This window comes from Condylura cristata, unplaced genomic scaffold (genome assembly GCF_000260355.1).
Source record: "Condylura cristata isolate star-nosed mole 26May11 unplaced genomic scaffold, ConCri1.0 scaffold00009, whole genome shotgun sequence".
Classification (NCBI taxonomy): Eukaryota; Metazoa; Chordata; class Mammalia; order Eulipotyphla; family Talpidae; genus Condylura; species Condylura cristata.
This window is the reverse complement of record NW_004567110.1, coordinates 10,710,796-10,724,783: the sequence shown is the minus strand read 5'-3', so window position 1 is coordinate 10,724,783 and position 13,988 is coordinate 10,710,796. Positions and strand designations below refer to the sequence as shown.

General features: G+C 44.7%; 2 protein-coding genes across 5 annotated transcripts in view; one reads left to right on the top strand and one right to left on the bottom strand.

The window, feature by feature from the left end:
• Positions 1–7,614, top strand: part of SQLE (squalene epoxidase) — a 20,822-nt gene extending 13,208 nt beyond the window's left edge. Inside the window, exons 9-12 of one of the 2 annotated variants that reach the window (XM_004679597.2) lie at positions 2,692–2,834; positions 3,465–3,561; positions 5,229–5,316; positions 6,055–7,614. In XM_004679597.2, coding sequence (XP_004679654.1) covers positions 2,692–2,834; positions 3,465–3,561; positions 5,229–5,316; positions 6,055–6,247 — 521 coding nt within the window. In that variant the 3' untranslated portion in view covers positions 6,248–7,614. The remainder of the gene's footprint in view (positions 1–2,691; positions 2,835–3,464; positions 3,562–5,228; positions 5,317–6,054) is intronic. The other variant, XM_012722942.1, reaches the window with a different exon arrangement.
• Positions 7,615–8,171: 557 nt separating this feature from the next.
• The window catches only part of KIAA0196 (KIAA0196 ortholog), a 47,404-nt gene continuing 41,587 nt past the window's right edge, over positions 8,172–13,988 (bottom strand). For all 3 annotated transcript variants that reach the window (XM_012722939.1, XM_012722941.1, XM_012722940.1), the window contains exons 25-29: positions 13,625–13,754; positions 12,736–12,832; positions 12,402–12,555; positions 9,482–9,569; positions 8,172–8,568 (exon numbers count right to left, since the gene is read on the bottom strand). In XM_012722939.1, the coding sequence (XP_012578393.1) occupies positions 8,512–8,568; positions 9,482–9,569; positions 12,402–12,555; positions 12,736–12,832; positions 13,625–13,754 (526 nt within the window). In that variant the 3' untranslated portion in view covers positions 8,172–8,511. The remainder of the gene's footprint in view (positions 8,569–9,481; positions 9,570–12,401; positions 12,556–12,735; positions 12,833–13,624; positions 13,755–13,988) is intronic.

Here is a 13,988-nt window from a genome sequence, read left to right as displayed (position 1 = left end):
CAGTGCTGAGATTTAACCCCTTGTACCACCAAGGAGGCCTGACTGTACATTTTTTTAAAAAGTTTTATTTATTTGTGCATACAGAACTGGGGTACAGGCCAGAGGTGCAGGGGCAGTGAGAGGATTCACCTGAGACAGAGTGGGGAGTAGAATAGGCAGATCAATGAAGTACACTGCTGAGGGGAGCAACGGGCGGGTCAGGAGAGGTCTGCCACACCACATGGATCACCTCCCAGGCTGGGAATCGAGCTTACACTGAAGTCGCTGTGGCTTGCTTGCAGTGCTGTGTTTAACCCGTTGCCCCACCAGGGAAGGCCCTAACTCTACATTTTTTAACTGGGCAAGTTGACAGACTTTTTATTGTTGAGGAAAAATCTGTACATTTGCGTAGATGTCAGTATCCTTCTCAGGTAGTGGTTTTGTAAAAGTTTCCCATTCTCTGCATTGTCTTTTCACTGGCTTGATGTTGTTCAGTTGAAGTTGTTAATTTCTGCAGAGTCCAGTTTATATTTTTTTCCACTGGTGCTTATGATGTCACATCTAAGAAGCCTTTACTCAATGCTAGGTTGTGAAGGTTTACACCTGTATTTTCTTTTAGGGCTTTGACACTTTTGTTACTACCTTTAAGTGTTGAGCCAGCTTGTGTTAAATTATTTGTGTGGAGTGGAACGTGGATACCAGTGGTCCTAACTACTTGTTGGAAAAACTGTTCTTTCCCGAAGTATCTTGGCAGCCTCTCAAAATTCAGCTATCACTATGCATGCAGCAGTGATTTCTTTCAGTAACATTGTGCAGTTTCCAAAATGTGAGTTTACATCTCTTTTGTCCACTCATTCAACTTGTTTTCATAATTTCATTTTAGGACTTCATTATAAATGTAACAAAATTGGTTTTGCATAGTTATTTTGCATCTTGAAAACTTGTGGAACTCATTTAGTGGATTTAATAGTGCATTGAAAATTTTTAAGCAGGGCAGTGGCAGGGTTAGATTCTTGTTTTAGAAGTATTACTCATAGGTTGTGGAGGATGGCTTGGAGGAAAGTCCAGACAAAAGTTGAAAATAAAGCTACTCGATTATTCCACACGAGTGATGGCCAAAGGCCCAAACTAGGACTGGGGCAGTAGAAAAGAAAGTAATATCTAGCATGAAACTCAGTGTTTTGTTGGATTTAGTCATAAGGGAGTGTGTGGGCCTCTTGATGGATTCAGGCTTGATGATTTTGCCAGGTACCTGCAGTCACTGGAAATACAGGGAGAAGGGTGTAGTCAGGGACGTGCGGGAGTCCGCGTCGGGCGCGCGGCGCGTGATGTGCTGGTTGGCGTTTGCATGGAGCTGACTGGGACACCCCTGGAAGCCTGCGTGCCGCTCCGGTGAGCACTTTGAGTGGGGGCTGTCGTGTTCTGGCTCCTGAGTGTACGCAGGATGCAGTTTGCTCTGGAAACTACCATAACGGTCATGTAATGTATTGTGTTATGTAGCAGAATGAGCTCTAAACAACATACTGTGGGAACATAACCTACTCGGTGCGATAAAAGCTGGGTAGGGCTCTTCCCGGTGGTGCAGAGGTTTGGAGCGCTGCACTGCAAAGCTAAACCTAGCTATGGTGTCTTCATGTGAGCTTGATCCCGGCCCTGGAGGTGACCACATGGCATGACAGACCTCTCCTGACACGCCCGCTGCTCCCCTCAGCAGTGTACTTTGTTGAACTACCTGTTCACTCTGTCTCTGGTGAATCCTCTCACCGCTCCTACACCTCTGGCTATACCCCAGTTCTGTCTGCATAAATAAACCTTAAAAAAAATAAGCTGGTTTTTTTTTTTTTTTTTTTTAGTGAAGGTCTTAGAATACTTCTATGTAAAAATTATGAATATTTAGACGCTACCTTTTTAAAATTAATACTATAATCAGTTACAGATGGTTGTATGGTACTACAGAAAAAAAAAATCCTTAATTCTCTACTGTGACAGTATTATCAAGGTTTTCCTTTCACTGACAGAATTAAACAAGTGCTTTGTCTAAGTGTCACTGCAAGTCACAGGTCATTAGCCAGAAAGCTGCAAACCCAGAATCTGAGAGTCTGGGCGCCCCGACAGGAGGTAGCCCTGGGTGACATGGCAGAGCTTTCTGTCTCTGCAGTTGTGTCTCACAGGGCTGAGCTTGCGATAAGATTCAATCAAGGCGGATTCTCTCATCTGCCAGCCGCCTTTCAAGCTGAACCCCAGCACCTGGGTAGCGTAATCTTCCGAAAGCTGCTTTTTCTCCTTGCGGATGTGGACCTTTCCCTTCAGAATCCTGCAGAGCCGCTGGGAAAATGGCAAACACCACCCGATTTTTTCCCCTGTAGAAGATCGGCTTTTTATGTGCCTGGATACCTGTCGATTCTTTTTTTTTTTTTTTTATGAAAGAGGGTTTCTAAATATTTTGACATTCTTTGCTTAAAACAGAGTCGCATGTGAGTTTTATCATGTTCTCGTTCACTGTGGCCCCAGTACCTAGTACATACGAGGTACCCCGTAAATATGAACCCCACCAACTCTTGGACTTTTGCCTCAATAAGTTTTAGTCACGGCTGTTCCTGTTTTTGTATTCTTAACCAGCTTACTGTCTTTTTTTGCCGATTGTTTTTTGTATGCGTGTCTGAATGGCTGCTCCAAAATGAGTCATAACTGAGTTCTAAGTTCTCGCCACAGGTGTCCTCCTTTTGGGAGATGCATACAATATGAGGCACCCTCTGACTGGAGGAGGGATGACTGTTGTTTTTAAAGATATAAAACTATGGAGAACATTGCTAATGGGTATTCCTGACCTTTATGATGATGCAGCAGTTTTGCAGGTAACGTTATTTATTATTTTTTGACAAATATGGCTAAAAAGAGATTTCTTTCTGGGACTGAAGAGGAATGGGACATTTTGTTGGGGGATGTCTGCAGTGAGTAGCCTGATCTGTAGAAATGGCTCTGAAGTAGTCTTGCCCAGGCTTAAAGATCCTGACTTGTACAACCTATTAATCTTACCAAATTTCTTTTTTTTTTTAAAAAAAGGTTTATTTATTTATGCATACAAGAACTGGGGCACAGGCGTGAGAGGGATTCACCAGAGACAGAGTGGGGAGCAGAACAGGCAGACTGACTGAAATTTACTGCTGAGGGGAGCAGTGGGCGGGACAGCAGAGGTCTGCAATGCCCTGTGGCTAGCTCCCTGGTTGGGTATCGAACTCCTGTTGCAGTAGCTGCTGATAGCTCAATAGTGCTGAGACTTTAGCCCCTGCTCCAACAGGGAAGCCATAGAATTTCTTTATTTCAGTGTTCTGTAACATTGGATTGCATGGGCCACTTTGCGCAATGTGATGTAAATTTAATTCTGGAGATACTGTGTGTGTGTGTGTTTAAATGATAAACATAAACCATAACTAGTTGTAGATAGTTCTGTACCATACAATAAGTGATTTTTTTTTCTTTTTTAGGCCCAAAAATCATTTTATTGGACAAGAAAAACATCTCATTCCTTTGTTGTGAATGTCCTTGCTCAGGCTCTTTATGAATTATTTTCTGCCACAGATGGTGAGATATTTATTTTTTAATGAACAGTACTGAATAATTGATTTTTAGCATAGGATGGGAACTTAATTACAAAAATCAGTGAGTAATTCAAATGGAAATGTTTGCTGCTTTTCCAACTCCCGAGTTCATAGTTTTGTTTTCTTATAATGCCATCCTTTAGCACGACTTTTAGCTTCTGGTCATTATATATCCACGTTGTATGTAGTCTTCCCTTAGGAAACCTAGTAGCAGTTCCTCAGCAATGGTTCCTTCTTTTCAACTTCTCTTCCAAGTCAGAACATGCAAATCTCCAAACACTTAAGATGGTGATGGAAATGTAGGAATGTAGTTACTGATCTTTTGCTCCCTGAATTCGTGTTTCAGTTTCTTCTCAGAGTATTTATAAAGCGAATATGAGCTTCTTATCAATTGAGATTTTATCTCTGGTGAAGTGCGCAAATAGCAGGACGCATCCACCTTCTCAGCTGAAATCCTCCCATGCTTTTGTTTTGATTTTCATATTTTGTAAAGAAGTAACATTAAGTCATAACATTAAGGAAAACTTGACTTAGTTTTCAAAATGGAAGAAAAGTCAACTGAGAACTGTAAAAATAAGTTCACGGTAGAGTAATGAAACTGTAGATTTTCACAAATAAATCTAAGCCAGTTTCCCTCACTTCAGATGTTTACACCAAAGCTACTTCTCCACTCGGCCAGCTGATCTAGGCTTTGGTGATGGGGTAACGAAGGGTGACAGGTCACACTTACTTCTGCAGCCTCCGTGGCTGTCATTCTTGTTAGAAGAGAAAACTGCTCGTTGTTATTTGCCAATCAAATCTCTCGACGATTGCTATGAAGTAGAAGTGACGGTTGGCAAACACAAAGCTAAAAACTAAGATTTGGGTTTTTCCTAAGTATTTTGGTTTCTTACATTATGATTTTGAATTTACTAACAAATAGCCTAGGAAAAATTATGCAAGATTAGAGGAGGAAAGATCTTTATTGGAATAAGTATCTTTTTTTACCTTTTGTGAAAGCTGTTCTAGGCATACTTAAGAACTTTGCTTCAAAGCTATTAAAAGATGATTTACTGGTTTTGCTGTGTTGTGAAGGTTTAAAGTGTTATTCTGAGGAAATATTATTTGCTATTTTAGAGCTCTTTTTATTTGATAATTTGCTTGGATATATGGGTTGGGTATCTTAGAGACTGGGATTTTAAGATTAAGATTTTATAACGATTAAGATTTTATAACAGAATTGACAATATTTTGCATTGTTCATTGAATTTACAACATAATCAAGGAAGTAGCTTTAAAATAACTTCCAAGACCTACATTTTTTTGTACAGTAACTATTTACTAATTGAAAAAAACTTATTCATACTTACATTAGTATCCATAATGTTGGTTGTAGAATTTAAGAGAAATTTTGGGGTTTTGAAATTCAGGACTAGATTTAAAAAAAAAAAAACAAAAAACAATTTACTTATGCATATAAGACCTGGGGTACAGGTCAGCGGTGCAGGGGTGAGAGGACTCACCAGACTGAAAAGGGCCTCCAGGACAGATTTTTAATAAAAACATGGTCTCTTCTATGTTACATCTTCATTTCCCCCTGGCATATCATTAGTACCCTGACATAAATGTATGAATATTTTGATGGAGAGTAATTTTTAAATTTTGTTTTAGATTCCCTGCATCAACTAAGAAAAGCATGTTTTTATTATTTCAAACTCGGTGGAAAGTGTGTTGCTGGTCCTGTCGGGCTGCTTTCTGTGTAAGTTGGTTTGAGGACACAGAGGAAATAGATATTCTAGATTGTTTTAGGAATATTCAGGTTATGAGTTACAGCTGTCATTTTATTATCCATCAGTATTCCCAGCAGAAGGTTGCCCAGAGAAAAGAAAACACAGCATTTAGTCCTGTGTTTTACTTCTGGGAGACAGTGTTGCTTGTAAGTTGGTGGTGAATGAGGCTGAAACCCTTGATTGAAATCGAAACTTGCTTTTTGCCTGTGGATATATCCACATGCTCTAAGCTATGAGAGTCATAGATAAGAAAATTTATTTAAAATTCGATTAAAATGCAGGCATTTAAAAAACTAGTAATATTTTTGATGGTGCAGACTTGTAGACTTATTGAAAATCTGTAAACTGAAATTCTTGGCCTTTTTTCATTCATGTGCACTTTGAATATTGAGTCTCGTACCTCTGGAACACCCCAGACTGACCTCTGCCCATCGGGTCAGACTGGCATCTCCAGGCCACTGAAAGAAAAGAGCTAAAAACATGCACTGCATGTAATAGGCTGGACTTGCCGCTGCTCGGATAGGAGTATTCTAGACCATTTCTTCTAAAGTAGTTGTTTTGTTTGCCTCTGCTTTCAGACTTACTAGTAAAGTCTTCAAAATGTTATGTACATACTTAGCTTTTTAGATGATGCATAATTGGAACCTTTTTGTGATCAGAATTTCCTGCCTCTGACTTACATAAGCTTTTTGTTTTTTCGGTTACAGACTGTCTCCTAACCCCCTGGTTTTAATTGGACATTTCTTTGGTGTTGCGTTCTACGCCACATATTTCTGCTTTAAATCCGAACCTTGGATGACGAAACCTCGAGCCATTTTCAGTAGTGGTGCTGTGTTCTACAGAGCATGTTCTGTAATATTCCCTCTAATTTACTCAGAAATTAAGCACTTGGTTCATTAATCTTAAAGGGGAACCATCTCCGAATATCTGGAACTCACCGGGTCCTAGGAGACTTCTGGAAGAGGATGTGTATAGCGTAAGAATAGGCCACTTCCAAGTGGAAACTCTTGGACCGAGATTGGGATTGTTTCTGAAGGTTTTTTTTTTTTTTGTACATAAACATGTAAATACATACTTTGATTTACAATTTTAAAATGAAGGGTAAAATCAGTAGATATTTAAAAGATAATTGTTCCCATAAATTAGTGCTAACACTGAGGAAGTGCAGGTTTTTTTTTTTTTTTTTTGAGTTCATTATTTGGGATAAGTCGTGGCATATGCGAATAAAATGAAGAACAAACCTGTATTTTTGTTGCTTACAGTCTTCTTTACAAAGCTTCATGATAATGGAAAAGACAACTCAAGTAGGATGGAAAAATGGAGAGAAACGATCAGATGACTGCCTTTGTGAAGTTGCCTTAATATTCCTGGACCTTAGTTTCTTCATTTATCCAGTGAGGCAATTTATTTTGGTTCTTTGAAAATATTATAGCCAGACAAGAAAGCAGCCCAGGGCTTTATAAGTTCCACTGTATCATACCAATAAGCCACGCGAGGGTTAGTCCAGGAATTAGGGAGTGAACAAGTAAGCACTTATACTACCTGGCACAGCATCGAAACATCAGCGAGAATTTACTGAGTTTATGGTATATTTAAGGAGATATGGGCATTTAGAAGGGGACCCTGAAACTTTAGTAAGTCCCCAGATATCATAAAATTAAGTGACTACTTCAGATTCTAAGACGTACAGCTAAAATGACTTGGAAAGCTTTTACAATAAAGATTTCTCACTCAGCGCCTAAGTTCTGTGAGTTCAGAAGCCTTTCCATTAACCAGAATACGAGTGGAATCAGCTGTGGCGTCACTTTGCCTTATTTTAACAACATAGGGTGGACTCTCGAATTGAGACTGGAGATTTTTCCCTGTATTTTATCCCATGCTTCTATTTTTGGCTAAAAACTCACCTTTTTAGATGTGGCCTTTTTAATAGCAGCTGGCTTTCTAGGCGGCTATTCCACAGAGAGCTAAGGCTTCGATCTACCTCAGGCAGCTTCTGTTACCTGTTTCAGACGGAAAACAAGGTATTGCTGAGCTGCGGATGTGGGGTGACCATGGACGCCCCAGCCTCACCAGAGGGCGAGACTTCCCTCTCTGATGTGCCTGGCAACAATCCACTTTCAAAATTCCAGCTGGGCCTCAGCCAGATGGGTTGTGAGGCTCCTGTTTCCTTCCCACTGCTGCCCAGGTGCTTTTCAAATCCCTTCAGTATCTGAGGACTTGAGACCTCTGACAGAAGAAATGCCCTTAAAAGCAGAAAACGACGGGAACCTGAGAGGTCACTTAGGCTGACTTCACCGAAGATGCCCTCCCACCGCCTCTCCTTGCCGCGAGTGGCTGGCACGGTGCACTTTCTGGTTTGTCATTACAAGCAGAGGATGTAGCCTGCCACAGGGGTAAAACATTGTTCTTAACCAGGTGACACGACTGCGGAAGTGATTTAGGGTTTGGGGGTGAGGGAGGGAAAAGCTAGTGGCCAAGCCACTTTTGGGGGGAAAGAAAGGTCTTACAGGGCCAGCACTGTGGCTGTGCCCCTTCTGTGGCTGAGAAAGAGGCAGCTATAATTAGGGAGTTGGGGGGCGGGGTCCTGGGAACCCGCCCTGCTCCAAGCACCTGGGCTCAGAAAAGTGGTCAGTGAACCTCAGACACCGCGAAACTGGCCTGTGTTCCCTGGGTCGTGGCCCTACACTGGCAGAGGCCATTACCCCGTACCTGCCAGCTGTCGGGGTGAGACTGTCGGGCCTGCCAGCTTCAGCTCTTCTAACAAGGTGCTTTGCAGGGTGAAATGGTGACTAGTTTGTGAATCACAAGCTGAAGCACAACTGGGTACTGGCAACACTATTTTACTGAAAATCTGAAGTTGCACAAATAGTTCTTTAGAACAAAAAAGAGGGTTTATACATAAAAATTACATTCAGCATTTATAAGAGGGAGTACAAAAATGGTTCTGCTTCTACATGATATAAATTGCATATAATACCATGATTTAAACAATGTTAGCCAGTGCAGGGAGGTACATCTTACTCAGGATGTTTGATGTTTCCCACAATAAAGGAGAAAATGCACTTCTAAAAGCAGTTGGGTTTCTTTGCATCTCAATTCATTTTGGTAATAGTGGGAAGATTTAAGGATCATCCTTTGATCGGAGAAGCAGAAGTCAAAACACATTACAGGACTGTTCTGAACTCATCAAAAATGAAATTAGGCACATGTGCTTCAGCAACCTAAAATAAATCAGACAAGTTAAATGATTCCCCATGTTATAATTCAGAGGAAATCCACATTTTTCCAGGTAGACCCACGCTAGCCTTCGGAGGAAAGCAAATCACCGTGAGGTGCCGCACCTGAGGGGTGGACCTTGGCTTTCTGCTCCTGTGCTCCTCAGATTGGGGCTCTAACACCTGGGGGTGCTCTCCAGGTCCCCCGACTCTGTGAGCTCCCAGGCCTCCAGCTGAGGAAGGACATGACGTCAGGGAAGGCCAGAGGGGAAGGCTCTGGAAGGCACGTGCTCCTTCACTCCCCTGGGGGAAGCCCTGGGAAGGATGGAATGGGGTTTTGGGTGGGCTGTATAACTACGTGATTTATGTGCTGGAAACTGGTATTTTTTAAAAAGTGGTGTTGACTTTTTTTCCTGAGTATAATGATATACTTCTAATTGGAAGAAATTAGTAAATTTAGAAGAATATAAAGCAAATCTCTACTCTCAATCCCTCAGGGGAAATTAAAACTGTTAACTATCTTATATAGAATTCCTCCATTTATACACTCAAAAACAGGGTCACATAATCTTGTGTCCTTCACTTTGCTAAATCTTACGAACATCCTTGCATGCGTATCTTACAGACTTTTGCACATATATCCACAGGTAAATTCCTAGCAGGGGATTGCTGGAATCCATTATAGAGAAAAGTCCTTTTATGTCCATGAAGCCAAACTGCTGTGACAATGGACAGGCAGCTACATGTCCACTGAAAGGACTGAGCCCCGTTTTCCAAAGCCTTCCAAGCACTGGGGCCCGATACTTGGGTTTTTACCAGCCTGGTGACTGGAAACTGCTCTTACTGTTATTTGCACTGTGTGATTTGAACATCTTAGTCACTTTACAAAAGGTCATTGATTTCTTTATCCACTACTTACCCTCCTGGGCAGCTTTGTGTACCGAACATAATCCTCCAGGAACAGAAGGGCACCCACAACATCTGCAGGCATTTCAGGTATCTTCTGGCTGCAACAGAGAACAGTCTGGATCAATGAAACTTTGCTGATAGTGGCCCCTCAGTCAAAAACCTGAAGGGTTAAATGTGACAGATTGTGAAATAAAGTCAAAGAAGTGACATGTCTAAGAACCTCCTCTTGATTCCTGTTGAATCATTCTCACTCCCATATCTTCAGAACAGAACCCAGAGGACAAAATCTAAGCTGCTCTGAGATTCCCAGCGCCTCCCAATTTAGCCCCTGGTTCTGTCTCAGTTCTTCTCCCTGTACCAGCTCAGCACCTGGGACTCAACTGCCAGGTCCTTGATAAAGCCCTTCCCTGTCCCTCATCTTTGCAGCTACATCTGCTCTACACATTTCTTTCAGAGAAAATTTCCAGGTATCTTTCCCGGCCCAGGTTGGCCCTTCCTCCAATGTCGTCCCCTCTGCAGATGGCCTTTCCTCAGGCTCTCATTATACCTGCCATCTCCCCCTACGCCTCCTGAGTCCTGGGTGTGAGATTTCCCTGAGGGCAAGGGGCATGTCTTCACCTAGTTCCTGGCCTGTCACTGTGCCTTTGAGGCTGTGGAGTGACTGCTGGGTCCCACTCACACCCGGTTCACAGGACTGTGTGGCCCAAACTCGGGCTAGAAAGGCAACAAAGCCAAGTCTTCTCGGGAAATTGCTCATTGCACCCTCGAAGGTGCTGAGAGCCTCTTATGTACAGACTGGCATTTCTGAGGCTTCTATGCCACTGGATTCCCGACCTATCTGACCTATTCCTTTGTTCTGCATTTGAAAGGCTTCAGAGTGGCTGTGTCATCTCTCCACTTTCAACCTTCCAGTGAGACTATTTCTGTTAGCGCTGCAAGGGGTGAGGGAGGGAAGGCGTCTCCATTGCCTCACGGTTTGAACAATAAACGATGTTCTCATAACATGTGAACAGCTTACTGCAAACAGCAGGTTTCTGAACAGTTGATGGGGATTCTGAAGAAGGAAGAGTTGGAGCCACAACCTCAGCTCCTTTCAGCCCCTCCACTTCACTGACTTATGGGATGCTGGGCTACAGCCCGACTCCCGGGCTGACGGCCTCTCGTGGTCCTGGGGCAAGTCTGAGGAGCCGCACTGGCCTTGGGCCTGCCAGCCTTGGCGGCTGGGATGCGGGTCACCTGAGCTGGAGTTCCGCCTCATCTTCCAGGCCTCCCCTCCTGCCCGCAGCTGGGAGCCCAGGGCTGTCCTTATCATTTGGTGATCATTACAGCTTCGTTCAGAATCCCCATCAATTGTTCAAAAATCTGCTGTTTTTTATAGTAAGCTGTGTTATAAAAACATCGTTTGTTGTTCAAACCATTAATAGAAATGGGGGTGAAATGGCCCCCTGGAGGCTCATGGGAGGAAGGTGCCAGAATTTGAGAAGAAAGCAAAAGCGCCCTGAGCCCCTGGGGTACCAGGGTGGGGGAGACCCTGCACGGAAACCTGAGCCACACTCATTCCGCAGAGTGAAGGAGGGCAACGGCCCCCCACTCTCAGGTGTGGCTGTGGCTGTATTCGGAATCTTGACACAAGTTTGGAAAACAGCATTTGAGCATGGTCAAAGAAGGATCCCTGGAAGCAGTCACCAAGGCGAGTAGCCCCCGGCCCCCAACATGTCAGGAATAGGTAGAAGGGGTTTATGGAGACAGAGACCTACAGTAGTGGCTGACCTACCACTGCAAAGAAGAGAGGCTGCATTTATTCTGTCCTTTTCAAAGGGGAAAAGGGACCCACCGAGGCTCTCAGGGGTGTGGTGAAATTCCCCATTCATTGCCATCGGCTTTTTAACCAGGAAAAGGACGACTCCGGGGTACTGTGCTGCCTTGGGAGGGGGCCTGACTGATAACCAGCAGGTGTGGGTGTTGGGCAGCAAGCCTGAGGGCGGGCACCTGGAATGTGGAGTGCGCATGCGTGCGAGGGCACACCTGGGCTTGGAGCTGAGGCTGTAGGCGGCCGGCGGGCGGCACTCAGAGACCGGTGCGGGGGAGAGTGGCTGCGGGGCGAGAGGGCGAGGGCAGGACAAGCCGCGCCAGAGAGTGCCCGGGGAAAAGCAGAAAGATTCCCAGGGGGCTAGGATCCTCCTGCTGCCTGGCAACGTGCCTGGTGGCCTCAGAATGACTTTCCAGGGACACGTGACAGACGATTCGTGCTCTTGGTGGGAGAGAAAGTAAGTGGCTTCTGCAATCATCCTATCAGCCAGGCTTTGTGAGTCCTTGAAAGGTCCTTCTCTGAATTAGCAACCCTGGCACAAGCGGCCAGGTGTGTGTCTTTCAAATTTTGAGCATTCAATGTGACAACAATTTAGCCAGATGGAGCCTTTAGCGAAGCAGGGAGGGAGCTCAGGAGCCAGCAACTCCTGCAAACAACTTTTCTTCCCCTATGCTAGAAAAGCTGCATTTGGGCTCCAAAAAGAATGAGCAAGAACCAAAGGTTTATAAGATGCATATCAAACAGCAGGGGTGTATCGTGAACGCTGGGGCTGTGCCCAGGGTGTGACCCTGACGAGCTCCCAGATCGCAGGGAGGGTGTGGCGCCCTATTTCCTGGGCGGAGGCCCCGCTCAGCAGACTCAGGGCTGAGCACCAGTGCGCAGGCCCAGATAGAGCCTCTTCCCCCAGGGGGTCACCAGGTAGGTGGCTGCTACTCGTGGTCATGAATCATTCATGAGGCACCCCCCGCCACTGGCTGCAGACAGGACCCGGCCCTGGTGGGCTACTCAGGGCATGTGAGAGGCCCATGCCCAGGTCTGCAGGGCCCCAAGGAGAGCTGGGTCTTCCTGGCGTTCTGCCTGTCCCGCAGCACGACCCCCAGGTATTCCCGTTGCTCCGTACCTCGTACACTGCTCCACTGTGGAGCGGATAAATTGGCCGATCAGCGCCAGGAACTGCTCCGTGTACCGGGAGTGGAACTGCTTCAGCAGGGTGAGCAGGCCAAGGACAAGGGGCGGCCAGTCCACAGGGTCGGCGGGTTTTCGGCAGACCATTCCTGCAAGGCAAGGCGTGAGGGTGCGTTACCCACCTGCAGCCAACCTCGGCCGAGGGAACCACTTGCCTTTGGTGATGTTCATGGGGGAGTAGCAGGGGAGAGGGAGAGCAATCCACACAAAGAGCTGCTTGGTTGGATACTCTATGGGTATTATTTGTTGGAAACAAGGTCATATAGTACCTAGGTTTTTGTTGTACTGGAGTTTTGGCAACTGGGCGATCAAAAATAGGAAGTTGACAACTGGAAAGTAGGGTAATCGCTTTGTTGTTATGTAGATCTGCAAAAAGAAAGAAAAAATGGATGGCTTCTTCCCTTTGCACCATCCCCAGCACACCTTTTCTAAGTTTTTCATTTTATTTCAGACCACTTACACTGAAGGTGGTCCCAGTAATGTGCTGCCTGCTTTATTTACCACTGCTATGTGCAACACAAATCCCTACAGTACAACAATTTGTCCTCTGGGAAAGGACCAATTTTGCTTAGAGATTAGCAGCCACCTTCTGAATCCTCTTAATGTCACTAACATGGGAAGGTGATGAACAAGAACTGGAGGGGAAAGAAAACCGGCAAGACCCGAGGGAGGCAAAGAGAAAAAGGCAGAAAGAGAGATGGCAAAGTTTTAGTTGCTATTAAGGTGAGTACTCTTTTAGCCAAAAGCCAGGGAGTCATAGCTACTTCAGAATTTTGCATTTATACAGTTTAGAAAGGTAAAATAGGGCTTTGGGAAAGGCCCTATAATTACTCACTAGTATTTTTGCATCAAAATATGAACAATCACATAAGTATAGGCAGCTTACGCCAGGTCAGGACAGATTTACCATCAAGTGAGATCTGGTAACAAGGCATAAGAACTTTCAGTTACAAGAGGTTTTCCAAAAATCAGAACAGCAGCAGTCTGGACCGGGCACCATGGCGGCGTCAGCCGCACAGGGACGCATCTTTGAGCATGTGGGGAAGAGCAGCTCAGAAGGGCAGGGCTGCAGAGAATGAGCCGGGTTGTTCTAGCACTTGACCTGCTTGCTGGGCCCAGTCACCTCCCATCACACCAAGGGGAAGTCTGGTCAGTGACCTTGTTCAGTGGGTTGTGAATGCCAGCTGCCTCCAGGTAGGCTGTGATTTCATACAAGAGCGTGTTATCTTCTTTGGGGTAAGGAAGTGTAGGGTCCTGATAATGGGCTTCAATGTCTGCTAGGAGAGCCCTAGAGGAAGGAACAAGAGGGATTAGCATAAGCGTCTAAGTGAATTTATACGACAGTAACACAGGGATGATTATCTTCTAGACCCTCAGTTTCTTCACCTGCCAAATGAGGTCGATCCTTCTAATTCTCAATTTTCACCCAGTGATTGGCTATGAGTGGACACTATACACTAGAATTCTAATATAGATCCTGAGCCAGAATTTCCTAATCTTTCGGCATTAACCAAGTCAAATG